This window comes from Stenella coeruleoalba (assembly GCF_951394435.1).
Source record: "Stenella coeruleoalba genome assembly, chromosome: 2".
Classification (NCBI taxonomy): Eukaryota; Metazoa; Chordata; class Mammalia; order Artiodactyla; family Delphinidae; genus Stenella; species Stenella coeruleoalba.
This window is the reverse complement of record NC_137147.1, coordinates 109,076,016-109,103,847: the sequence shown is the minus strand read 5'-3', so window position 1 is coordinate 109,103,847 and position 27,832 is coordinate 109,076,016. Positions and strand designations below refer to the sequence as shown.

The 27,832-nt window shown below is 44.8% G+C and overlaps 1 protein-coding gene across 1 annotated transcript in view; it reads left to right on the top strand.

The window, feature by feature from the left end:
• The first annotated feature begins 359 nt into the window (after positions 1-359).
• PDE8A (phosphodiesterase 8A) overlaps positions 360-27,832 on the top strand; it is a 137,310-nt gene continuing 109,837 nt past the window's right edge. Inside the window, exon 1 of the mRNA XM_079912638.1 lies at positions 360-1,653. Within this exon, the coding sequence (XP_079768764.1) occupies positions 1,441-1,653 (213 nt within the window). The 5' untranslated portion in view covers positions 360-1,440. The remainder of the gene's footprint in view (positions 1,654-27,832) is intronic.

The window sequence follows — 27,832 nt, the reverse complement described above, 5'->3', positions numbered from 1 at the left end:
GCTAAGTGATTCGCTCAAAGTCACACAGCGAGCCGCTGGCGATATGTGTGGGATGTAGTTCTGCCAACGCGTCTCGCGTCATCACAGGCCGCGCCCGGCACGGCGGACACCTGGTTCTGCTCCCGCAAGCAAGGAGACTTTGGGGCCTTGGGCGCCCCGTCCTTTGGTTAAGAAGAGAGTGGGACGGCATCCCCAGCTTGCCCCTAAATGTAGCTTCTTAGCATCCCAGCATCACAGCCTCCCGGTCGCCTGTGTAGGCGGGCATGGTGCTCCAGGTCTTGGCGCCAGAGGGAACGCACAAGGACTGCGGCCCCCGACAATGACGCCCGGACCCCACCTGCCTGGGACCACCCGAAACAGAGGTCCTTCCACCGGCCTCTTTTAATGGCTCCTACTAGTGACCGTTATCTCTACTTATTTATTAGTCATGCAGCTGCTAAGTTATGGAGCCGGAGCCGGTTTTCGAACCCATTGGTCTGGGTTTTGGTGGCCGCAGGCCGGAGATCAGAGCCCACCGGCCCGGGGTGGCTGTGTGTGGCCTTGGGCAAGTCTTTCTCCCCGCTGCCGGGTAGCGCGCCCCTTCCGTCGTGGCCGCGCCTGCTCAGTGGCGGGAGGGGCCCGGGAGGAGGCGGCGGGCGCCCCAGCTGCTTTGCATTGACGCCAGCACCCGCTGGAGGTCACAGCTGGGGGCTGGGCGCGGCGTGCTGCCGGGAAGACCCGGCCCGGCAAACGGAGCCGGAGCCGCTCCGCCCGCAGCTCCCGCGTGAGCGCCGCCGCTTCAGTGCTTCTCGACGGCACGGCTTCAGATCCGACTGGAGCCGAGGTCTCTCCTTCCCTACCCGGGCGGACGCTGCCTCGCCGCCCCGACCGGCTTCCTCCGGCCCCTACCCCTCAACGGCGAGAGATCTAGGCTAGCTTTCTCCGCCACCAGCCCTGGGACCAGGAGCATTTATTCGCGGAGCGGCGTGGGTGCCCGAGCCTCGAGAGTCGGCTGCTAAAGCGCCGCGGAGCGGGAACGGGGCGGTGAGCGGGCGCAGCAGGAAACTCACCTCCCTCGGGGGTCGTGCCGCCCCACGGCGCGGACTCGCCTGCTCTCGGGTCGGGAGAGCTCAAATCTCCTCCCCCGAAATTCCCCGGAAGCGCGGCGCGGCCGAGGCGAGCGCGGCGATGTAAGGGAGGAGGCTAACGGCTCCTGCTTCAGGAAGGGCACGTTCGGAGGGGCGGCCGCGGTGCGCTGCCCGCCCCACCGCCCCCTCCCTACCGGCCCCTCCCCACCGCCGCAGCTGCTGCTCCCGCACTGCGATAAAAGGTGCGGCCGCACTTCCTGGCGCGAGACCGGCGCTCGCCGCCGCCCGCTCAGGCGGCTGCGAGGCGCCGGGCTGGCCGTTTACTGACCGTTTCGCGGCTACCCGCCAGCGTGTCGGCGACGCCGCCTCCAGCATGGGCTGTGCCCAGAGCATCCACGCTTCCGAGAGCCGGGTGGTGTACCACGGCGGCAACGAGGCCGAGGACGCGCCGGGCCCCGCGGCGCCGCCGTTGCAGCCCGGCGGGCCGCGCCTCCCACCCGGCCAGACGACGACCGCCTCGGCCCGGTCCTGCGGCTCCAGCCTCGTGGAGTCCGAGTCAAGCGTTGGCAGCAGCAACGGCAGCACGGTAAGGGGTGCCGGGCGGGCAGGGGCTTCGAGGCTTTGGTCCGCGGTGAAATTCGGGCTCCGTGGCGCGGCAGGTTTCCCTCAGGGACGGGTGGGGCTCCCTCCCGGGCCGCGGTGCCCTGTCGCCCGGCTTTGGATGACTTTGACGGACGCCAGCGGGCCGTCTTGCCGGGGCAGCGACTGGAGGCGGACCAACCCTAGTCCTGGGCACCGTGCTTAGTAGAGTTGTGCTTAGGACGCTTTCCGAGCCGCGGCTTCGGTCCCTGGGACACATCCGACCCGACGTGTCGAGCAGGAGGGATCTCTGTGAACTTGACCCAGGCTCTTGAATCCATTACCTCCCAAACAGCGGGTACAGAGGAACACCGCCCCCCTCCCCCCCCCCCCCCCCCCCCGACACCAGCCCAGGATATTCTGGCGCGACCCTGATCGTTAAGTCAGTGTGAACTTTGTTCCTTTGGTTCTCGTGGTGGAAAGGGAAGGCCGGCTGGCACTGTGAAGCCGGGGTACTGGACCCTACCACCGTATTGCGTTTTCCCTCTGTCAGCTTTGCACAAGCATGCAGTTGCAGTTTTCCATTTTCTTTGGGACTATGAAAATGTAATCTGGAACATCAGCTTTGCTTCATTGCACATGTATTTGAGGTTCACTTTCATTAGCATGCATGTTGTACCTGAAGCATATGTAATTAGAAAATAGTATCAGAAACGCGATTTTTGAAGCGTTCAGCAGAACAAGGTTAATTTTTTATTAAGCGGTCTTACTGGGACAGTTTGTGACTGTGTTTTTAAATTGCATGTCTTCTCCAGCGCCTATTGCCTTGGCTATGTTTTGTCAGAGTTTCTGGGCTTAGTCTTTGTTAAGGTTTTCTAAGGGGAAGGTATTTTTCCTTTTTAGAAAAAGGAAAAAAATGTTCATGAAGGCAGACTGCAGCAGCTTTCGGGTTCTCTGATTTGAAATGTTAGAGCTGGAATTCACGCGTTGGTTTATGTGTTATTAAACTAGGGGAAAATATTCCTGTATGAATGGCTGCAGATTGTTGAGGATCATCCCTCTGGTTGCTGCTGTGTTTTAAGAGTCATTTGCAAAACTGTCTTGATTTTCTTGCTTATTGAGTACTGCTAGACCTCCCAAATTAGAGGGATAGAAATTGGTTCATTTTCTGTCTTAAATTACTAGCAGTCATCATGCCTTTTCTATAAAAGTGAAAAGTCTTTTTCAGTGTTGCATAACACAGACGAAGTGATTTCTCCCCCTGTCTTGCGCTATCTAAAAATTCAAATTCATTCTGATGATCAGATTTGGATTCCTTCTCCTACAGAGTCTTTGTAGAAACCTGTGATAGTTTTAAACTATTAACCTAAGCTGCTCTTAATGTCACTGTAATGCTTGTATGTTAAGCTACCTAACTGGCTTAAAAAAAAAAAAAAAGACGTCACAGGTGAAGTTGAATCTGGAAGCTTTAACAGCTTTCACGTGTTTGACCCAAATCTGATATTGGTTATCTTGCATTAAGTAATATCAAACTTTTAGTCACTAACATAGCTTTTTAAGAAAGAGTCCTGGGTCCTGGGTCCCGAATTCACCCAGGTGTCTTGTAAGCATTTCCAGTGTAGCAGCTTGCTCTTCTGCCATCCACATTGCCTAGAGGTCCCCTGTGTTTCTAAGAGTCTCAAGTATTCTGCCCATTGTCAGACCATTGTCTTGAGTTGGGGTCCAGAAAAATACATTCATCATTACAGTGCTTAATCCACTGGTATGCGTATAGTAGGTGTTAAATAAATGTTTGTTGAGTTTTATTTTTGTTGTTAACTGAAGAAAGTTTTTCAGTCCCTGGAATTGGATTCCATGAAACCTCCAATGTAGGCTTTAAGGTTAGGTTTTTCAGGAGGAGGAGTCAAATTATAAATAACCCCACAACCATAGAAATAATAGTCCCATGCTTGTTATTCATGAACTATATATGTTGATACCACATCTCAGTTACAGATATTTGTAATTAGGCATATCAGATAATAGGCAGAGGTAGATATCAGCATTCTTTTAGTTCAGTATTTTTTCTTTAAGGAAATGAATCTTTTGAAATTAAGATATTCAATATACTTTGGAAATTTAAAAACCCATGTTTAGGGAAGATAAGTTTTCAGCAGTTTAGCAAAGTCAAATTATTGTATAATGAATTTGAATTCCTTTATATTAACATATCAAGATCCAATTTTAGTTCATTAAAAATATTTTTCTTAAAAATATATTAAGTTAGCTTATTGTTGAGTGAATTCCAGTCAGAAATTCATTGGGGAAGTTTTTGTATTTCTATAGCATATAGTAAACACCAGTTCATCAGAATGCTTGGGAGATTGATAATCAATTGCATTCTCGGATTAATCATCCCCTACACCTGTAGCGTATCCCACATGTGTTCCATGAAGCAATTTGTGGACTGTTAATAAGTATTAAATGAATAAAGTGTCCGTGGTCAAATTAGTTTGGGAATTACTGGCTCAGACTAAGTTTGGCAGATTTCTTTCATACAGGATTTGTCAGAAAGCTTAATTTCCTAAAATGCACTGTGAATCTCCAAGTGGTGTTTAGAGTGTGCAACACTTCCCAAACGTGTTTGATTATGGAGCCCATTTGTTGAGGTATATCTTAGGCCACATGTTAAGACACGATTCCTAACATGAGATACCGACATTCAAAGTACAAGAAATGTACTTAACAGTAAAACTCAATAAACATAATCTGCTTCTTAATGATTCCAAAGGTACTTTAGGATCTTGTAATACATTAGACTGGGTCATCTTTATGAACGTATTTAAGTATTACTAAAAAATACTCTGGCTGTTTATCCATTTCAGTCTATGTGGTTACAGATAATGAATGCTGTGTTCAGTTTGAACACTTACAGTTTTGTATCAGGATGCACTCTAAACTGTAGCATTTAATATTTTCTTGTCAGTCTTTAGATTTACTCCGTTTTCCCTTTCCTTAGCTAGGACTTTGAGTTGCCCTTGAAAGATTTATGTGAGTATCCGAGGAGACCCTACGCTCACCCTCCCTCCCTTTTTGCGAACACCTAGTGCACTGCTAAAGACGGATGCCCTCCCCACCGTGTGTCGCCGATCAGCTCTGTGAGGGGCAGTCACGTCTGTTTTGTTCCCTGCTGTGTCCCCCCACACATTAGGCCTTCCACAAACATTGGTTGAATTGGAGAATTGTGTGGACTAGACTGTAGAAGTGAAAACTCCAGCCAGCCCATATAAAGGAGAAATAGAAACCAGTTTTAACTAGCGTGGAGGCTGTAGGTTTAGATTTGGTTTTTGGAAGTCTCTTTCAGAGCATTTGTGCTCAGGGAATAATGTATTTCCACCCTGGTAAGCCCAGTAGATTTCCCTATAGAGATTTAAGGATTAGTGCAGCTGGGTGGGCAGAACACAACAGGTGACAGATGATGGCGTGGTCACACGCTAACCTCTAACCAGGGGTTACTGCCTTCAGCTCTCAGACCGATTCTCCATTTGTCTATCTCTAGTATTTGCTTGTGTCATTTTTTTCCCCCACGTAGTTTTCTCTTATTTTTCACCACCTTCCCCTTCTTCCTAGTCTTCCTCCCTCCTTTTCCCTGCCAGCCCACCATCCTCCACAAAACTGGTGAAATTACCCACCCTAGTCCACCAAAGTTTAGTGGTTTCTTGGTGTTTCCTAGCTATGGAATAAAATTTGTTGCCTGCTCTTGACATACAGCGTGGATTAATCAAATTTTTATATTTTCCTAAAAGAAAGTGGATTTTTTCTTTGTGTGTGACCTGAGTGACCCCCACCCCTGCAACTAGGGGTCACCGGCCCTTGGTAGATTATCTGGAGTTACTGAAAGTTTCCCTGTGAAAGTGTGGTTGAGAAAATGAGACCCAACTTTCTGTTCCTGAAATAGTGACTATAATTTTATCTTGAGCTCATGGGCTGTGAGTTCTGTCATCGTTGTGTTCTTATGCCTTTTGGTGTATAGAATCTCATTATCTTGCCAGGCCTAGCTATAAAGATAACTGCTTTTAAAATTTTTCTTGAATGCCTATTATATACATAAAGTGCTTTGTATTATATATATATATATATATATATATATTTTTTTTTTTTTTTTAGTGCTTAATATCATTGCCACCATAACTCTAAGTTTGGTTCTTAAGAGTGATGTTATGAATGTCACAGCTCTATCGGCTCAGACCTGCCCTGGGCTGGCCCTGACCCTATCCTTGCTGAAGCGAGTGTTGGGATGGGACCTGTGGTCCCTTCTGGCACAAATGTTCCCTGTGAAGTGGCTTATGACACTGGTTTTCCCTTGGACGGCTTGCCTGTTTGGATTGAGTTCTTCAGTAAGGGAAGGTTTGTGATGTGAGACCGCAGGGTGAGGCAGACATCTCAGAATAACCTAAAATGCCTTAATGGGCAGAGTATTTTTAAAAATTAACATAAAAAGAAATCAAAGAACAGAGGGAGAAGTTGCTTAGGACATGAGTAAGCCCTTGGTGGTATCCAAAGTCAGTGGCTTCAGCCTGGTTTCTCAACACAGTGGGATGGTAGGAGGCATTGGACTCTGAAGTTCTTAGAGAGTAGACTGTTCATATGAGTAATATCCCCCTTTCCTTGATGCCTCCTACGTGGTAGGCACTGTGCTGGATGCCTTTCAGATATAATCTCATTTCAACCCTGTGAGGTGGCTAGTGTCATTTCCCTTTTGCAGATAAGGCGCCAGAGGTTAGAAACTCACCCAAGGCTGTACATTAAGCTGGGATTCAAAGCCATTGCTCCTGGTGCTTACCTCCTGGCTTGTTGCTCTGAGAACCACCTGTCTCTATTACATCTACCATTCTGTGGCCTTCTGCTAGGCAACAGACATCACAGGTCCGCCTGGGTTTTAAGCAGGCATCCTGAATCTGTGTTATTAAGATTTTGTTAAGTCTTGACTTACTGGGGCAGTTGGTTCCAGCCCTACCTTAGGTTCCCATGCTTGTGGAAGTCGCAGCCATATTCAGCCCTATCCCAGTTAATTCCTCAAGTAACGCATATTGTGAGGCCCTCTGATCTGTCCCCTTCACTCTCTAAAATGAGTTGGCAGGCATCCCTCAGGGGTACTTTTTCCTCTCCCTCGTGCTCAGGCTGCAGGTAGCCTTCCTTAGCCAGGACCTCTGTAGGAGCCAGCCTGGAGTGCAGCCCCTCGCCCCCTTCTGCCCACAGTTCTGCACATACATATCCTCCCAGACTTAGGCCCAGCTGAAATCTTTCTTGAGGCCCTGGTTATGCTTGCACTCTCTTTCCCCGGCTCTAGGGACTTTCTCCTATAGCCCTTGTGGGCTCGGTTTTCTCTTTTGAGCCTCCGACTGGATTATAGGCCACTTGAGGGCAAGGACTGTGTCCTAGTTTCATTACGGTTCCCCAAGTGTCTGGCACACTAAGTAAATGTTCGGATAAATACACCAGTCTCTAAGGCTGAAAGGGCTTTTATTCATATTCCACGGGTCTATCTCACCTGTTTAAATTTAACCAAAATTATTGGAGTGTGTTGTTAAATGTTTTAATAAAAAGCCAAAATACCCTGAAGCCAGTGATTCATCTGTGGGAGGGACTAGTAAAGCTTTTGCCTCTCATTTTGGCCGTGTCAGGGTTGAGCAGTGTTCCTGGGTCTCGTCCTTCTCTTCTACTTTTGTTCTGCTCTGGTAAGAAGAGTGGTGGAATATCTTGTCAGAGAGCTGTTTTGACAAGTTTTGTGTTGCAGTTTCTTAGCTACAGGCCTCGTATGCAGTTTGCCCATCTATATAGACAGGAAGGATATCACAGATTTCCCCAGAATTTGGGGATGGCCTCAAAGAACTCAGCCAGGGGGGCTTGCCAGTTCTTTTATTCTGTGTGGGTTGGAAGCACACCTTCAGTCTGTTGAGTTCATGCTCATTTACTGTCTGCGTGCCTCTCCCTTTCATGTCCTGCTAGTGTAAGTACAACAGCTGCTTCAGCCTTGTCACTCTGCTCATGGGACAAGCAAAGGGCTGGTGGCACATCAGCAGTTTCCACGTGGTCTTCAAATGTTTGCGGTTGCCGGCAGGTCCCTCGTTGAGGTGTGTTTGAAAGAACAGAGGTGGAGGAGCCGGAGGTGTTTGTTTTTAAGTCCAGCACTGTGAGGTACCAGCTGTGTAATATTTGGCAAGTTCTGATCCTAAGTTTTCTCAAGCATAAAATGAGACTAGAATACCTGGGTTTTGGTGAGGATCACTTAAAATAATCTGTGTGAAAGTGTTTTGTAAACTCCAAAGCACCAGTACATGTAAGGATTGATCTTTTTCTTTCAGTTACCTTTTTCAAAGGCAAACTTCACTCAAATATATATGCTTGTTTTTGTTTTTTGCTGAATTTTTTAAAAGATTTTTGTTTTTTGATGTGGACCATTTTTAAAGTCTTTACTGAATTTATTGCAACATCGCTTCTGTTTTATGTTTTGGTTTTTGGACCGCGAGGCATGTGGGATCTTAGCTCCTCGACCAGGGATCGAACCCACACCACTTGCTTTGGAAGGCAAAGTCTTAACCACTGGACCACCAGGGAAGTCCCTATCTGCTTATTTTTTAAAGCACATCTCTTCCTTTTTAAAATATATTTTTGTCTTTTCCCTAATATTTTATTGTGAAAATTTTCAAACATACAGCAAAGTTGAAAATTACCGCGTGTATACCTACCACCTAGATTCTGCTGTTAACACTTTCTTTTATTTGCTTTACCACTTCTCTCTATCCCTTTATCCACCCAGAAATCCATTTTACTTTTGGAGTCATTTCCAAGTAAGTTCCACATATCAGTATACGTGACTCCTGAACACTTCAGTATGCATATCACCTAGAATTAAAAATTTACCTTTTTTTTTTTTTTGTACAAGTGTGTATGCTCCTGTAATGCAAATCTCTGTCAGGATACAGAATATTACCATCACCCCAGAAAGTTCTCTGTGTTCCTCTTGCATTCCTAACCCCACCCACTAACAACCACAGGTTGTTTTTTTTTTAACATCTTTATTGGAGTATAATTGCTTTACAATGGTGTGTTAGTTTCTGCTTTATAACAAAGTGAATCAGTTATACATATACATATGTCTCCATATCTCTTCCCTCTTGCGTCGCCCACCCTCCCTATCCCACCCTTCTAGGTGGTCACAAACCACCGAGCTGATCTCCCTGTGCTATGCGGCTGCTTCCCACTAGCTATCTATTTTACGTTTGGTAGTGTATATATGTCCATGCCACTCTCTCACTTTGACCCAGCTTACCCTTCTCCCTCCCCATATCTTCAAGTCCATTCTCTAGTAGGTCTGTGTCTTTATTCCCGTCTTACCCTTGGGTTCTTCATGACCTTTTTTTTTTTTCTTAGATTCCATGTATATGTGTTAGCATACGGTATTTGTCTTTCTCTTTCCGACTTACTTCACTCTGTATGACAGACTCTAGGTCCATCCACCTCACTAAAAATAACTCAATTTCGTTTCTTTTTATGGCTGAGTAATATTCCATTGTATACATGTGCCACATCTTCTTTATCCATTCATCCAATGATGGACACTTAGGTTGCTTCCATCTCCTGGCTATTGTAAACAGAGCTGCAATGAACATTTTGGTACATGACTCTTTTTGAATTATGGTTTTCTCAGGGTATATGCCCAGTAGTGGGATTGCTGGGTCATATGGTACTTCTATTTGTAGTTTTTTAAGGAACCTCCGTACTGTTCTCCATAGTGGCTGTACCAATTCACGTTCCCACCAGCGTGCAAGAGTGTTCCCTTTTCTCCACACCCTCTCCAGCATTTATTGTTTGTAGATTTTTTGATGATGGCCATTCTGACTGGTGTGAGATGATATCTCATTGTAGTTTTGATTTGCATTTCTCTAATGATTAATGATGTTGAGCATTCTTTCATGTGTTTGTTGGTAGTCTGTATGTCTTCTTTGGAGAAATGTCTATTTAGGTCTTCTGCCCATTTTTGGATTGGGTTGTTTGTTTTTTTGTTATTGAGCTGCATGAGCTGCTTCTAAATTTTGGAGATTAATCCTTTGTCAGTTGCTTTATTTGCAAATATTTTCTCCCATTCTAAGGGTTGTCTTTTGGTCTTGTTTATGGTTTCTTTGCTGTGCAAAAGCTTTGGAGTTTCATTAGGTCCCATTTGTTTATTTTTGTTTTTATTTCCAGTTCTCTAGGAGGTGGGTCAAAAAGGATCTTGCTGTGATTTATGTCATAGAGTGTTCTGCCTATGTTTTCCTCTAAGAGTTTGATAGTTTCTGGCCTTACATTTAGCTCTTTAATCCATTTTGAGCTTATTTTTGTGGATGGTGTTAGGGAGTGATCTAATCTCATACTTTTACATGTACCTGTGCAGTTTTCCCAGCACCACTTATTGAAGAGGCTGTCCTTTCTCCACTGTACATTCCTGCCTCCTTTATCAAAGATAAGGTGACCATATGTGCGTGGGTTTATCTCTGGGCTTTCTATCCTGTTCCATTGATCTATATTTCTGTTTTTGTGCCAGTACCATACTGTACTGATTGATTACTGTAGCTTTGTAGTATAGTCTGAAGTCAGGGAGCCTGATTCCTCCAGCTCCGTTTTTCGTTCTCAAGATTGCTTTGGCTATTCGGGGTCTTTTGTGTTTCCATACAAATTGTGAAATTTTTTGTTCTAGTTCTGTGAAAAATGCCAGTGGTAGTTTGATAGGGATTGCATTGAATTTGTAGATTGCTTTGGGTAGTAGAGTCATTTTCACAATGTTGATTCTTCCAATCCTAGAACATGGTATATCTCTCTCCATCTATTTATATCATCTTTAATTTCTTTCATCAGTGTCTTATAATTTTCTGCATACAGGTCTTTTGCCTCCTTAGGTAGGTTTATTCCTAGATATTTTATTCTTTTTGTTGCAGTGGTAAATGGGAGTGTTTGCTTGATTTCACTTTCAGAGTTTTCATCCTTAGTGTATAGGAATGCCAGAGATTTCTGTGCATTAATTTTGTATCCTGCTACTTTACCAAATTCATTGATTAGCTCTAGTAGTTTTCTGGTAGCATCTTTAGGATTCTCTATGTATAGTATCATGTCATCTGCAAACAGTGACAGCTTTACTACTTCTTTTCCGATTTGGATTCCTTTTATTTCCTTTTCTTCTTTGATTGCTGTGGCTAAAATTTCCAAAACTATGTTGAATAAGAGTGATGAGAGTGGGCAACCTTGTCTCGTTCCTGATCTTAGTGGAAATGCTTTCAGTTTTTCACCATTGAGGACGATGTTGGCTATGGGTTTGTCATATATGGCCTTTATTATGTTGAGGAAAGTTCCCTCTATGCCTACTTTCTGCAGGGTTTTTATCATAAATGGGTGTTGAATTTTGTCAAAAGCTTTCTCTGCCTCTATTGAGATGATCATATGGTTTTTCTCCTTCAGTTTGTTAATATGGTGTATCACATTGATTGATTTGCATATATTGAAGAATTCTTGCATTCCTGGAATAAACCCCACTTGATCATGGTGTATGATCCTTTTAATGTGCCTTTGGATTCTTTTTGCTAGTATTTTGTTGAGGATTTTTGCATCTATGTTCATCAGTGATATTGGCCTGTAGTTTTCTTTCTTTGTGGCATCTTTGTCTGGTTTTGGTATCAGAGTGATGGTGGCCTCGTAGAATGAGTTTGGGAGTGTTCCTCCCTCTGTTATATTTTGGAAGAGTTTGTGAAGGATAGGTGTTAACTCTTCTCTAAATGTTTGATAGAATTCGCCTGTGAAGCCATCTGGTCCTGGGCTTTTGTTTGTTGGAAGATTTTTAATGACAGTTTCAATTTCACTGCTTGTGATAGGTCTGTTCATATTTTCTATTTCTTCCTGATTCAGTCTTGGCAGGTTGTGCGTTTCTAAGAATTTGTCCATTTCTTCCAGGTTGTCCATTTTATTGGCATAGAGTTGCTTGTAGTAATCTCTCATGATCTTTTGTATTTCTGCAGTGTCAGTTGTTACTTCTTTTTCATTTCTAATTCTGTTGATTTGAGTCTTCTCCCTTTTTTTCTTGATGAGTCTGGGCTAATGGTTTATCAATTTTGTTTATATTCTTAAAGAACCAGCTTTTAGTTTTATTGATCTTTGCTGTCATTTCCTTCATTTTTTTTCATTTATTTCTGATCTGATTTTTATGATTTCTTTCCTTCTGCTAACTTTGGGGTTTTATTGTTCTTCTTTCTCTAATTGCTTTAGGTGCAAGGTTAGGTTGTTTGTTCGAGATGTTTCCTATTTCTTAAGGTAGGGTTGTATTGCTATAAACTTCCCTCTTAGAACTCCTTTTGCTGCATCCTATAGGTTTTGGGTCATCGTGTTTCCCTTGTCATTTGTTTCTAGGTATTTTTTGATTTCCTCTTTGATTTCTTCGGTGATCACTTCATTATTAAGTAGTGTATTGTTTAGCCTCCATGTGTTTGTATTTTTTACAGATCTTTTCCTGTAATTGATATCTAGTCTCATAGCATTGTGGTAGGAAAAGATACTTGATACAATATCAGTTTTCTTAAATTTACCAAGGCTTGATTTGTGACCCAAGATATGATCTATCCTGGAGAATGTTCCATGAGCACTTGAGAAAAATGTGTATTCTGTTGTTTTTGGATGGAATGTCCTATGAATATCAATTAAGTCCATCTTGTTTAATGTATCATTTAAAGCTTCTGTTTCCTTATTTATTTTCTTTTTGGATGATCTGTCCATTAGTGAAAGTGGGGTGTTAAAGTCCCCTACTATGAATGTGTTACTGTCGATTTCCCCTTTTATGGCTGTTAGTATTTGCCTTATGTATTGAGGTGCTCCTATGTTGGGTGCATAAATATTTACAATTGTTATATCTTATTCTTGGATTGATCCCTTGATCATTATGTAGTGTCCTTCTTTGTCTACAACCACAGTTTTTTTTTTCCCATTGTAAATTATTTTTGCCTGTTCTAGGTGTCATATAAATAGAATCTTAAAGAATGTATTCTTTTGTGTAAGGCTTTTTTCATTCAGCATAGTATTTTTGAGATTCATCTATGTTGCTCTTTTTTCTTGCTGAGTATTATTCTGTTGTGTGACTAGACCACAATTCACTTATTCATTCTGTTGTTGAGGGATGGTAGGGCCGCTCTTAATTTTTGGCTATTAAGAATACAGTTGCTATGAATATTCTAGTATAAATTATAATGTGGGCATATGCTTTCATTTTTCTTGGGTAACTACCAAGAAGTAGAATTGCTGGCTCATAAGATAGCTATTATATTTAGCTTTTTAAGAAACTGCTTGACCTTTCTCCAGGGTTATACAATTCCACACTCCTGCCAACAGTATATGACAAAAATGCCGGTGGTCTACGTCCTTGCCACCGTTTGGTGTTATCAGTCTTTTAATTTTAGCCATTCTGGTGGGTGTGTAGTGGTATCTCCTTGTGGTTTTGATTTTCATTTCCTTGATGGCTAATAATTTTGAGTATGTTTTCATGTGCTAATTGATTATATAACTTCCTTTCTGAAGTTTTTATTTTAACTGTTTTTTATTAAAAGGAAATATAAATATTTTCATGATCTCTGGGTAGGGAAGGACTTATTAAACAAGTTACACAAAGCAGTTACCATAAAGGAAAGGGTTAATAAATTCAACTAAGTTAAAATAAAGAACTTCTCATCAAAAGAGAGTGAAAAGGAAGGAAACCATAAACTGGAAGAAGATATTTGCAACACATAACACCAGTGAAGGATTGGTATCCAGAATAAATATAGAACTCTTACAGTAGATAAGAAAAGGACAGCCAGTTGAAAAATACACAAAGACTCAGGGAGCTTATCAAAGAGGAAACCAAATGGCCAATACATGTGTGAAAAGATGTCAGCCTCACTGGGGAAATGCAAATTAAAACCACAATGAAATAACATTTTACACCCACCAAATGGGCAAATGTTTAAAAGCCTGACAGTATTTTTGAGGAATTCTTCAACACTGTAAGTAAAAGCATAAATCGGTTGGAAAACCGATTGGAAAACCATTGTCATTACCAAGTAGAGTTAAACGTGTGACCCTATGACCTTGCAATTTCAGTCCTAGAGACACATGTGTATTGAAACATGCATAAGAATGTTCATAGGAGCATTGCTTTTAATAGCAAACTTTCTGATAAAACCCAAATATCTCTCAGCAACTTAATGGATAAGTTGTGATATGCAAAGGAATGCTTTTCAGCTTTGAAAATGAATGGCTTAAAAAAAAAAAGAAAAGAAAATGAATGGCTTATAGGTACAGATATGAACATAGATCAATCTCAAAAACAATGTTGAAAGAAAGAACTTATAGAAGAATTTATAAAGTATAATTCTTTTTATTTAAAGTTTAATAACTAAATCGTATGTTATATAGGAATATATGTGATGTACCTATAGATATTAAAACTATAAAGAAAACTAAAGAAATAATTACAATAAAATTCAGTTAGGCAGAGAAAGTTTATTTTACAGACTAAAATGATTAGCAGGTTAATCTGAGTGCCTAGTACAGAAGATACAGGAGCCAAGCAGGAGGCCCTGCCCTCAGGGCAGAAAGAGTCCTCTCTGGAAGTGTGGGGCAGGCCTCTGACCTGGAAGTGAGGATGATGCCTGAGGGATGGAGTGGGTGTTCAGATAACTGGCAGGAGCTTGGTCTCAATTGGTCAGAAGGTGCAGAGGGAGGAAGGGAGGGAGGGGTTTGGCCTGGGCTAAGAAGACTGGGAGGACCTGGATGGGTAGAGAATGGGGGTGTGTATGGGGTGGGGGGGTTGCTGGCTTGTTCCACAAACAGCGAGGAGGTTGACCAGGGATAGGAGGGAAGGCTTGAAAGCCAGGTTAAGGAGTTTGAAGTCCATCCTGTGAACTTCAGAGAACTTTCATTTTCAGCATTGTAGTTACAGGATGAATGTATTTTATGAAGATTAAGTTTTAGGAGGAAAGTGCACTGGGTGGGGTAAGGAAAAGTTAGAGGCGGGGCATCACCCAGGGGGCTATCGTGGTGGTTCAGGCACAAGGTATGACCAGATGTAACTAGGTAGTACAGTGGTTTGGGAAAGGAAGGAAGGAAGAGCTGGCAGGCTAGGGAATGGATTGGATTTGGGGAGTGAGGGATGAGGGAAGTGGAGGGTGACTCAGAGGTTGGGGTTTACCAGCTTAGAAGGACTGTGATAACATGCTCAATTTCTGCAGTGCCGTATAGTTGACTGGGCGCTATTTTTTTTTTTTTTAACTGAAGTATAGTTGATTTACAATGTTGTGTTGATTTACAATGCTGTGTTTTCTGGTATACAGCAAACTGATTTTATATACACACACACACACACACACACACACACACACACACACATATATATTCTTTTTCATATCCTTTTCCATTGTAGTTTATTACAAGATAGTGAATATAGTTCCCTGTGATATACAGTAGAACCTAGTTGTTGATCTATTTTATATGTAGTAGTTTGTATCTGCTAATCCAGAACTCCTAATTTATCCCTCCCCCCTTCCCCTTTGGTAACAGTAAGTTTGTTTTCTAATGTCTGTGAGTCTCAGAATTGTTTCTCTCCATGGAAATCTTTAGTAAAAGGCAAATGATTTATTTGATCTGAAGAGAAATCAGAGTATACTGAGTGCAATTTTTATACATCATCTCATTTGATGTTCACCAAACTCCTGTGAGGTAGGAAGGAGGGATTTTATTTTCCCTGCTGAAGACCTAAAAGAAGCAGAAATTTAAAGCGATCAAATGACTTGCCCAAGTTTGTGGTGACTGCTTACAGAAACAGGTCCACTATAGTAGCATAGGGTAGAAGTCAGAGGAAAGAGAGGTTAGAGAATTTTTAAAAGCCTTTCTTGTATCTTGGTTCTGGATTTATTTTATAAAAGTAAACTTTTATTACTTTTTCTCTTACAAAAGTAATGTTCATTTTAGAAAACTTGAAAAAGAAAAGGACCTTAAATTGCATAATCAGGAGATAGCTACTCATAAAATGGTAGTATGTTTCCTTCCATCCATGTAGATCACTTTAAATAACTGTAATTAAAAACTATTTTTTAAAATGGTTTTATTCTTTTAGTTCTAGGAAACATTTAATAGTTATTTCTTCCAATGTTGTCCCCCCCTTCCATTTCCTCCCTTCCCTTCTGCAGGTTCCTCCAAATGATCGGATTTAGGCACATCTTTGATCTGTCCTCTGTATCTCTTCAGTTTTCTTTTACTTCCCATCTCTGTGCTATAGTCTGGGAGGGTTCTTTAGCTCACTCTCCTAGCTCATTGATTCATTCCTCAGGGTCTACTCAGCTATCTAGCCCTTTGAGTTTTTGTTTTTTAAAATTTATTTTATTTTTGGCTGCACTTATCCTTTGTTGCTGCGTGTGGGCTTTGCTCTAGTTGAGGCGAGCAGTGGCTTCTCTTGTTGCGGAGCATGGGCTCTAGAGCACAGGCTCAGTAGTTGTGGCGCACGGGCTTAGTTGCTCCGCCGCATGTGGGATCTTCCCAGACTAGGGCTCGAACCCGTGTCCCCTGCATTGGCAGGCGGGTTCTTAACCACTGACCCACCCTTCGAGTTTTTAAATTGGACAGTTTTTGTGTTCAAGATTTATGGTGTGTTCTTTTTATAACTGCTTATTCATGGGTTTTTTTGTTTTGTTTTGTTACAGCATACTCGTTATCTTTTTGAGTATATTAATTATATACACTTTTTTTTTTTTTTGTGGAAAATAAACGGGTGCAGTGGTTTTCTGGCCTATAAACCAAAAAACAGTTTTCAGTGCCAAAAGCTATGTTTGTCTTGAGAGGCCAAGAATATTTCTGCAACGTAGGACAGCTTCAGATCCCACATGAATCTCTCTGGTAATGGCACAGTTTTGGTTTGGGTTCACTTGTTTACAAGGCTAGCTTTGCTACAATGTCAAGTTTGCTTACTGTGCTCAGTTTTTTGCTGGAGTAAAATAACGTAGGCTGGCTGGAGAGGGTCTCTGGTCAGGGCTAGTAGGAATTGAACTTGTTCTTCCAGTGGGCAGTCTCTGGTCAATCGGAGCAGCGTGCCTGTCCCATTGCCAGGCTCTAGAAAGCCCTGCGAGCGTGACACTTTCTCTGGGCCCTGGCTCTTCCCCACCAGGTTGCTTTGGAGTCAGTGGTTTCTAATCGGTGGCATGAGGGCTTTGCCCCGCTCCCAGTATTCTCAGCCTTCTCTACTACTCTAGAGCCAGGTTACTAAAATGATCTACCTTCTTCTTATTTCTCCATCATGAGGAAAATTTCTGGAATTTCTACCCTATGTAAGCTATTCTTCTGAAAAACATGTCTTCAGACCTTATTTCTCTGGTTCCCAGATAAGCTGATCCCACATGCAGACGTCTGAGACATCTGCTACCCTGCAAGCAGAGGTTCAGAGGAGGTGCAGGGTGATCAGATGCAGACCTGATTATGCCATTCCCTGCTTCAAACCCTCTGTGGCTTCCCACTGCCAGATTCAGACTCCTTCCATGACCTCAAAGCCCAGCCTGATGTGCCTTCTGCCCGCTTCTCTAGCTTTATCCCATGCTTTTACAGACTGAATGCTTCAAATACTTACTTATACTTCTAGGCACTTAAAGACCTCTGGGCTTTTGACTGTGCAGTTTCCACGAAAGTGCTCTGCTGAGACTTTCTCCCCAGCTTAATCAGCAGAAATAGCAGAAGAACTTTGGCGAAGGTAGAGCTCTGTAGGAAGTATCTTGTGTCTGGAAAAAATGCTGTCAAATTTTTGTGTTTGTGAAATTCCATTACTAAAAAAAAAAAAAGACAAGCCTAAGATGGGACGAAGGGTTCTAACTGTCGAGGTCATGCATGCTCAGAAGATGGAGAGGTCCCTATAGGCTGCGCTGGGGCAGCATTTACCCTCCTGCCTGTTTCACTGTGGCCCTGAGGGCCCGGGGAGTTGAAGGAGGTCGGAGAGAATGGATGTGCTAGGGAGCAGAGGAGCGTGCTGGTGGCTGATACAGCTTACCCTTGCTCACCTCCTGGAGGGGTCTGAGACTGCCGAACTGGTCTTTCCTTGGTGGGCCCCTGAAGAAGTCCCTTCATTACAAATGAAAGAGCATCTGGATTTGATGGTGCACTGCTGAGGGTCAGGTTGTGTGGGACAAACATGCTTTTTCTCTGGTCAGCACCTATTTTCACCTGGCTGGTTCCACCTTGACTTACTGAAAATCAACTCAGATTGATCAAATGTAACAATAAAACCATCATGTATTGAATGTTTACTACATACCAGGTACTGTTCTAAGTACTTTATGTGTATTAACTAATTTAATCTTTAAGAAAACCCAGTGGGCTTGGTGTCACCCTAAAGGTTCACCTTTAAGAGTAAGAAAACTGAGGCAAGTGGGAGGTTTAACAATTTCCCCGAGGTTTCCTGGCTAGAAACTGGCAGCACCTGGATTCAATCCCAGTACACTGATTTCTGAGTCCATACTCGACATTGATACTTCTGTACTTTTCATTTTACTTTTGGAGATTTGTGAGATATTGTGAATTTTTTTGTTTATCTGTTTTTTGAGGCAATTTTCCTGATTCTGTTGGTCAGGATTCTTTTGATTGCAAGTTACATCAACCTAATCTAAACAAGCTGAGGCCCAAAGTGAAATCTGTGGGCCACCATGGCCTGGCTTACGTAACCAAACCATGGGAAGGACAGGGGTGTGCCCGCCTCTGGGCCACGTGAAACCAGGACCCTTCTCCATCTTTCCCTTTCCTGTGGTGTCATCTTCATTTTCTTGGGCTGCTGCTTTCTGCTCAGCAAGAAACAGTGCCCACCAATAGCTCCTGGCCTCATATTTCACAGCTTCATTAATGGGGAGGGACTGAGCCTCTTCCTTTGATTCCAATTTGAGAGTCCCTGGGAAGAGCCAGGACAGCCTGGCTTGGAACACCTGCCTGCCCGCCCAGCGGCCCCTGGTGGCTTCTGTGATGAGCAGCAGCTTTCACAGAAGTAGGTAGTTGGATGGGGAGCAGCTCTCAGAGGAAGGGAGGGTGCTGGTCAGACAGATGGTAGCTGCCCCTGCACTGGGGTTCAGCCCAAGCCCCACAAATGCTTTTCAGCGTGAGAATTAATACTGCTTTTTATGTGTAATGACAGTTATTATTCCTAATTCTGACTCTGAGGCAGTTTGCACTCTCTGTTATCAGAGAAACTTTCCAGTAATTCTGTTTGCTAAGAGAAGAATGGATAACTTGTGGGAGATAACTTGTGGGAAAATTTCCATAAGTTTTGACATAGAAAGGGCTTTCCAGTTGACCCGCTTCCTTACTTGTGCATTCTGCCTAAAAGATACGTAGTGATGCTGTATTGCTCATTACGTCTCTTTTTATCCTGTGGTTTCATAACTATTACTTTTTCTATTCTGTTTTTGCATTCCAGTGGCAAGATCACTGCATTCTGTGTTTTTGTGTTTGTTTCGTCAGTTAACTGTATCTTGGGCAAGTCATCCAACCTTGTGGACCTTAATTCCTTCAACTGTTAGGATAGGCTGACTGTTGTAACAAACCCCCAAATATACAAAAGTCTCAACTTGAAAGAAGTTGCTCAGTCACGTGAAGTTTAAGATAGGTGTTCCTGATGAGTGGAGGACTCTTCTCTAAGTGGCGATTCAGGGACCAAGGCTCCTTCCATCTTGTGGCTCTGCCATCTTCAACACATGGCTCCCCAAGATCATTGTGCACGTCTGCACGGACAGCTTGCAGAAGGGGAAAGAGCATGAAGGACTGTGGGTGAGAGGTTTTTAGGGACCAGATCTGGAAATAGTCCATGTCTGTTCCATTGGCCACTTGGCCACACCTGACTGCCCTGGAGGCTGGGAAATGTGATCCATCTGTATCTGTTTGTGCCCAGGAAGGAGAGGAACTGTCTTTGAACAGCCAGCCAGTCTCTACCACTCCTCTTTGGTAACTTTTGTAATTCTTCTCCTTTTCCCCTCTCCTGTGCATAGCAGTTGTGAAGTTTGGGTGGGATTGAGCCCACTCCCAGTGCCAGGGTGGTCCCTCATGTCCTTATTGCCACAGTTATTTATTCAGTAATAGATGCATAACCCAGGCCTAAGTCAGACAGGACATGAAGTCCTCTGGTCCCAGTCACTGGTTCAAAGGCAGGCATGTGATATAAACTGTCTCAATTGGACTGGAGTGGTTATGGGATAGATGTCCCCACCCCCACCCCACCCCCCAGTGAGGACAACGCCAGCTCCTGGGCAAGAACAAGCTCGGAGAATTGCAGAGTTCCAGAGCCAGAGTCCCTACCGAACCTCTCCTGAGGCTCGAAAGATCTCACTCTGCACTTCGTGTTTGCATGAGTCGATAAATCGACTTTATCACGCAATAATTTGAGGTTAATTTTCCTTACTTGCAGCCAGAAGCATCCTGACTGATAGAACTTAAGAAAGGGAAGGGGAGCAGGGAGAGAGAAAGGATAGAGTCTGGATGTCTAAGTTCTGCTTTGGCTCGTTGCTACCACGTCTGTGATGTTTCTCCAAATACTTGAACACCCAAGCAGGGTCCGAATGGATGTTATCCTAGTTTGACTTCTGAGTTCCCTGGAATTACAGCTGAGATAACTATTTTTTAACATTCTTCTTTTTTCTACCTTTAAACAATAATTTCTCTCTGGATTGAATGACAGTTTCATTGAAGGATCAATTTGGACATTTTATTTGTCTTCTACCAAAGTGAACAGAGCATAGTTCATATGCTTTCTTTTCCCATGTTTTATTTCAGCAACTTCTCTAAAGTTTGCCTTTTCATCAAGAAAATATATGGAATAAATGTACACATTGCAGAAGACATTTGGTTTATATAACTGGGTATTATCTCTGTATTATATAGGCCTTCTTTATTTCTTGAGTTGAAATGTTCCAAGCCCTTTTGAAATTTGAACAGTTTATCAAATTTGTTGATTTTATAGCACCTCCATCTTGAAAAAGAATGCCACATGGTGTTCCTGAAAGAACATTTTGAGAAAATTATATGATATTCAATAAGGCAGTTGAAAATAACCTGTTAAGTATTTAGGAATTGTTGTTCAAGAAACTAACTTGCACAGCCAGAAGCCATTAGCTCAGTGCACAGACACCTCATACTGCTGTGGTGACAAATGTGAACCTGAAGGTCCAACCTGACTCATTCAGAGTATGGAGAACAGCAGAGGGCTGACGACCTCTTCGTTAGAACTGCCCTCCTTTGCTTATTCAAAAAAGATTTGAGGTAAAGAATACTTTAGGATTAAAAAGGAAGCAGATAAAGAGGATTGGGGCCAAGGGAACACAGGGGTAGACTAATCAGTTGAGTCAGGTGTCAGGTCGTATGTGGCAATGCACGCCACAGAGACTTGCATGGTTGCCAGGGGGTGGGTCACACATTTGGCTCTGAGCTTCTACAGCCTCAACAGATAGGAAAGCAGTCCCAGAGTTCCTGAGATTTAACAGAAGCCAGTGACTCAGGAGAAGTGTAGTTTCTGAGACTAGGCCTGAAGAAATCACTCTCCCTTTTTAAGGGTCAAGGCTGTCAACAATGTTCCCATAATAAATATGGTGGTGAGTGTCCCTCAGTGCAAGCTGAGGGCGTGATACTTGTGGACTCCAGGTCAGGCCAGAGCAAGTGGACCCAGGCACCCTGCTAATTGGATTCAGGAATTAAAATTTAGTCTGTTTGGGAGAATGTGACATTATCCATTTTTAACCTTGGCCAATTTTATTTACATTTATTTGATTAGAAGTGAAGATCAGTCTTTTGCCAAATGTTTATCAGCGATTTGTAATTTCTCTTTTGTGTATTGTCTGTTACTTTGGCGATGTCCTATTGGAGAACTAGAGGGTTTTTTTTTTTCAATTTGTACGTAATTTTTTTTAAAGTTACGAATATTATTAGTCCATTTGCCACTTATGGTTAATAACTTTTTTTCCTAGTTTGCCTTTTAAATTTGCTTATGGCAAATGTTTCTAGGATTGCTTACTGAAATGGGATAAGCAGTTGTGCTGGGAGTGGGAGGATGGGGTTAGGGAAGCTGGCCTGAGAAGGGGGAACGTTTGGAATAGCCTCTCTAAGAAGGGGAGAAGGTGTGGTCGGGGGCGTGGAGAAAGCACCCTGGGCAGCACGTGGCACCCAGCTGCCTTTGGACGTCACGCATTTACATTCCATTCTGCAAGGTCGTGTTACTCTCCGGCAGGGCTCTGCCACTCTTGTGTATGTGGGCATGAGCAGGACAGTTGGGCTGATCTGGAATTGGAGTTTTGCTTTTCTCAGAATGTCCACTAGCTATTGACAAGGCACACAAGAGAGCAAGAGTAAAGGCTGTGAGTTTGGGTTTGACAGAAGCAGCTGACCCAAGAAGAGATCTGGGAGTTTAGGATAACAGGTGAGCTAAGGCCTGGTAATCTCAGTGAAAGGCACACAAGCCTCGTGCTCAGCACAGCGCCTGCTGTGTAGAACTGCTCAGTACCACTCAGTCTCCCAGCAGCGTGCGCTGGCGGTGAGCAGTGAGGACGACAGAAGAGGCCAGCCACAGAGGCCCAAAGACGGGTAAACAAATCCTGCTGTCGGAGGGCACAGGGTGGCACTGGAAGGGGGGCCCGAGGAGCTTCCAGGATGCTGGTAGTGTTGCTTCTCCATCTGGGTGCTGGTTATACAGGGGTGTTCAGTTTGTGAAAATTCATCTGTTTGTACACTTATGATATATGTACTTTTCTCTGTGTTCAATAAAATGTAAAGAAATGAAAGAGAGAGCGAGTGCACACTTCGGTGCCAGACCACCTGTTTTCAAATCCCAGCTCTTTATAGCCACTTTATAGCTGTGGGACCTTGGGAAAATTATTGAACCTCTCTGTGCCTCAGACTTCAAATCATGTAAAATGAGGATAATAATAGCACTTAGACCCTAGGCGTGCTGTGAGGATTAAATGACTCAATACATGTCAAGTGCTCTGAATAGTGCCTAGCAAATAGTAAACACTCCCTATTATTAGTTATTTTGGTTAATAATGGTTATTGCTATTATAAAGCGAAGAGGTATGAGAGAGAACTGATGAACTGGGAAGTTGTGGTCAGAGAAAGCTAGTGGACATTCTGTCAGATGATGTCCTGAGTGTGGCCATGCAGTGGTGCCTGAGTGGGGTTGGGTGGACCGGACCGGGGGTCAGTCAGAACTAAACGGAAGGAACTGTCGTGGGGTGGCGTCGCCACGTGAACCTTGACCTTGCCTAGGACGTGAGGTGGAGAAGACTGATGTCAAGTCCCAAGGCCCCTAGTGAGTGTGAGTAGCCGGTGGCCTCGCGGGGTGATGTGAGTCTCAGAGGGTTAGAGCTGGGGTGGCTGTCTGGGAGTGACAGTGGGGGCATCAGGAGCAGCCTCTCTCTGACAGAGTGGTCTGGAGGCGGGCAGCTGTGGGCTTTGCGGAGTTTTATTCCAGGGCTTTCCCAGCAGTCTCTCTGTTGCGTAGTTAGTGGCACAGAGAGGTGTCAGAAGCCAGGTGACATTCGCTGTGTTGTGACAGTGAAATATAGGTTAATTACATCTGCTCCAGTGTATTTTCCGAATTCCGTTCTCAGTCGGCTGATACCTGTGGTGGTCTGCCTGGCTCCCTGTCACTGCCTTTCTCCTTGGACCTTGGCTAGATTTGTTTTGACCCACCAGACAGACCCTTCCTCCTCACTGTGTAATGCCCCCCTCCCCCCACCAATTTAGTTGCAGGAAATTAAAGTCATCCTATTTCCACGCTCTGGGACAGTCTCATTTCTAGTAACTGGCCCTTGTTGCTGCGGACACACTGCCATCTTTAATTCCACTGCCGGGTATGGGTCTTGCTCTTATATTCTATCCTAGTTCCCTGCCAGTGCCCTGGCTTCCCCACAGCTGAGGCCTCCTTTGCATTTGGCCATCCCCCTTTTTTGACTGTAGGCCCCAAGGATGAGATCCTACCACCCAACCGTGACTCTCCGCCCTCACTTGACTGTCTGCCCGAATCCATGGTCAGGGAACTAGATGCCACATGCATGCCGCAGCTACAAAAAAAGATCCCACATGTTGCAACTAAGACCTGGTTCAGCCTAAATAAATAAATAACATAAAATATTAAATTAAACAAATAAAATAAAAATGTTTTCAGTTAGCATTTTTGACTTAGTGGGTGACACAAAGTAGAGTCAATAATCATCAAGCTACCTTAATCTTTATCCTCTGACAGAGTAGGTATACTTCCACATTTAAATAGATGTTTCCTTTTTATAATTCAAGTCGCAAAGTTACATTTACATACATTTTGTGATTGCAGTCCATTAGGAGTCATTTAATTTCATAACAGAGTTGATTTTTATCACATCGAAAATGAAAAAAAACTGCATTATTTCATTGCAAGGTTGGAAGCATAGTATGCTAAACATTATATGGTTGTAAACCACTAAGACTCTGAGTTTGCCTGTCACTGCAGCATAACGTAACGAAAGCTGACTAATACAGCAGCAGCCTAAGGGGGTCCGAGTACCCCAGGATGATGTTGGGTGAGGGAAGCTCCAACCAGGGAAAGTCACCAGGTAAGACTGGCAGATTGACAGAGCCAGGAAGTGTGTGAGACTGACAACAGCAGTACCTGTGACAGTAAGAGACGTGCCCTTCCTCATGCAGAAGAGGCCAGATGATTTGTGGAGATATTAACTTTGTATTCCTCCCTCCCCTGGCTCTTTCAAGCAAGGAGCCAGTCTCTTGGTATTTCCTTGCTTTGGGTATTTTGGGTGGTCAGAGCACAGAAGCTTCTGGAAGTCGATGGCTCTCTTTTGTAATAACCTTGGGTCTGTGGAGATTCTGTGACACATCCTAGAAGAGGAAGAAAGGGTGGGCTTTTAAGAGCTAAAAGGAGGGAGAGAGAGAGATTTCTACCCAAGTCGGGAAAGGGGCAGAGTGTGATCAGGGCAGGGAAGTGTAGGGAGAGTCCCCACGCCTTGATTCTAGGCAGTGTGCAGGAGGTGACAAGGCCTTGGAGGGAAAGGCTGCCAGGTACACTCAGGGAGGGTCTGCTAGACGCAGAGTGCACACCTCTTGCCTGCAATTCCCACACCCCGAGGGGCACCCCAGATCAGCTGAGTCCCCACACCTGAGGGGGTACAAGGGCTGGGATAGGGGACAGTCCTGCAACCACTGGTATGACCAGAGGGGTCACCCCAAGGGTTTGGTACTGTCTAAGAAGACCCCTGGCACCTTGACAAAACATTGGAGTTGGGGGAGGGAAGCTCAATGATATGTCTGAGATTGAATTTCTTACCAGCTCAGTGGGATAGTGATTTAGAGTCAGCTTTAAATTGAATTAGAAAAAATTAAGAAGTATGCCAGACCGCTGCAGCTTTGCAATCCCTCAGGCAGTCCCTAACCCCACCGCTCGCTCCCATGCCCGCCAGCAAGCAAGTGGCTACCGGACGGGAAGCTCCTTGCAACCCTCCCTCCAGGAGTGGAGGCCGACCAATTGCATGTCCCTGGGCGAGGGGCCCCCAAATCCTCCATCCTGAGGTCCTGCTAAAATGGGCTGTCAGAACATTTCCTGACCAGAGGGAGGTGGGGAAGCAGGGCCCAGGTCTGGGAGCAGGGGAGAGGCTAAACCACCCAATGGCAGGCATGGGGCACAGGGTGGGACATCTGTCACCCCACAGCGTGGCAGTGGGCAGGGCTGGCTCATCTTCAACTCTGGCCTGACCAGGCAGGATACCTTCCTAGGGGTCCAGCTACACTCTTGTCTTCTATCAGCCACTGCCCACCAGGCCAGTTCATGATGGGATTGACCCAGGACAAGCCCTGGATGACAGCTGAGAGTACTAGGGCAACTGGGTGGTTAAGAGGCAGATGGCCCATGTGGTCCTTTCAGGCAAAGTGCCAACTCCTCATCATGGCTCATGAGGACGGTTGTGATCCAGCCCCTGATGACCGCCCTCATTTCATCTCTAGCCACTTCCCAGCACAGCCCCTCCCTTCTCCTAGTTCCAACCTCCCTGAGCTGCTTCCAGTCCCTTGAAGGGACCACATTCTCTCCTGCCTTGTGGCTTTTCTACAGGCTGCCTCCTGTACTGGAACACTCCCTTCTCCCACTTAGCTCATTCTACTCATCCGTCAGGACTCAGCCCCTACTTGTCCCTCAGGACCAAATTTGGTCTTCTGTTCTAGGAAACCCTCTGAACCCCCAAATCTGGATTGGGGATCTGTTCTAGGCACCCCACAGCACTGGTTTTCTATCTTGGTCCTTGTCATACCTGTTATACAGGATTGTTTCACTGTCTGTTCCATAGGCTATTGTGTAATCTCTTGGATGCAGGAACTGTGTCTGTTTCATTTATCATGGTACCTTTAGTACCTGATGTCTGATAAGGAGGATGGAAAGGGAAAGGGAAGGAAGAGAAAGAGAAGGGAGGGGAGGGGAGGAAAGAGACGGCTGTTTTTGCCCTTCTTGCCTTGCCGACGAACCTTGAGACTTCCTTGCCTTTGAAGCTCTTCAATAAGGAAGCCTAGCATCCGGCCTGGGTGGCAGTTTAGTTGAGGTGGTTCAGGAGGCTGTGACTCCAGCAGTCCAGTCTCCGGCCTGGATTAAGCACAGGCTGGGGTGACGATACCCAGGGCAGCTGGGAGCCACATTGCCGGAGGGAAATTTTAACTGCAGCCAAGCAGAAAAATAAAAGTCAGAGGCAAGGGGAAAGCCTGCATCTGTGTGAGGTGCAGCAGCAGGACGTGCTCAGAGGGCGGGTTGGGATGAAGGAGGGACACCAGCAGGGACTGCTTGTTGATCCCAATATCTGTTTCCCCCTCTTTTCTTATATTAAGTGTTTAACTGAACATATGGCCACCAGAATAAAATCGCCATTTCCCGGCCTCCCGTTCAGCTAAACGGGGCCACGTGATTAAGTTTTGGCCAGTGAGATAGAAGAAACATGTTGTATGACTTCCACAAAGTGTCCTGAAGGGAGGGTCCGTGCCCTTCGTCTAGGGTGACCCACTCGTCCTGGTTTGCCTGAGACTCTCCTGGTTTTAGCACGGAAAGTGCCACGTCCTGGGCCATCCCTCTGTCCTGGGCAAACCAGGGGAGTCAGTCACCTCCTTCTGGCCAGCATGTGAACGTGAGAGAAAGCGGCCTGGAACCATGAGACGCAGCCACGTGCTGGGGATCGAGAAGGCTGGGCTGCTAGACCGGTGCCTGCACAGTGAGTTCCGGCCGCTCAGATGGTCCTGAGTCTGGATCACCTGAGCCTGCATCTCTGATTACTCCCTTTGGGCTTTGTTGACCAGTGAGAAAAATCAACATCTATGCTGTATAGGCTGCTGCTAATTAGGCTTCTCTGGCACATGAAGCTGCACCTAATCCTAATGGTAGGGAAACAGGACTAAAGCCTTGACAGATGCTGGTTTGTTGCGCTGCCAGTTGTGCAGGGGGTGGGGTCTTGGTGGGCAGTCCTGAAAGTGCTCACTGTTCTCCGCAGAGCTGCCTCGGGGGCTGCCCCTGGGAGTGAGGGACTGATGAGTGGTCAGGTTTCTACTCCCATCTCGCCAAAGGCTTCAGTGCTTCCTGCGCTTATATCCTTTGACAAAATTGTTCCCTTCCTAAGAAGCAACTTGAAAGCCACTGGTTCTCCAATGAATGGTGACAGCCTGACCCACTGTCCTCCGACCCTACCGCTCCCGGCTGTTTAGCTACTTCTTACCCGCTTACATAGGAGTTGCACAAAACTCATTCAGACACGGGCATAGTAACGAACATAGAGACCAAAAAAGAAAAAGGAAATTAAATCCTAGAAAGAGTTGCATAAGCCTAAACCCCCAGGAGAGACCTGGCACCAGACGATGTCGCTGGCAGCAGCCCTGTATGGGCCTTGCTGTTGCAGGGACCTCCCCGAGGGCCACTTTGGGATGGAATCTACTCCTGGGGGTGCTGCATCATGCCTCAGGTGGCCTTGTTTTTAACAAAGCATCGCTGTTCCTGGACATACTGCCTTCAGGAGCACCTGTGCAACCCGGGAACTGTCTGGGTTTGTGGATAAGGCTGAGGGTGAGTTGTCAGCTCGGGGATGCACAAGGCAGGGGTAAGTGCAGACATGGATTCAGCGAACCTGGGAGTAAAG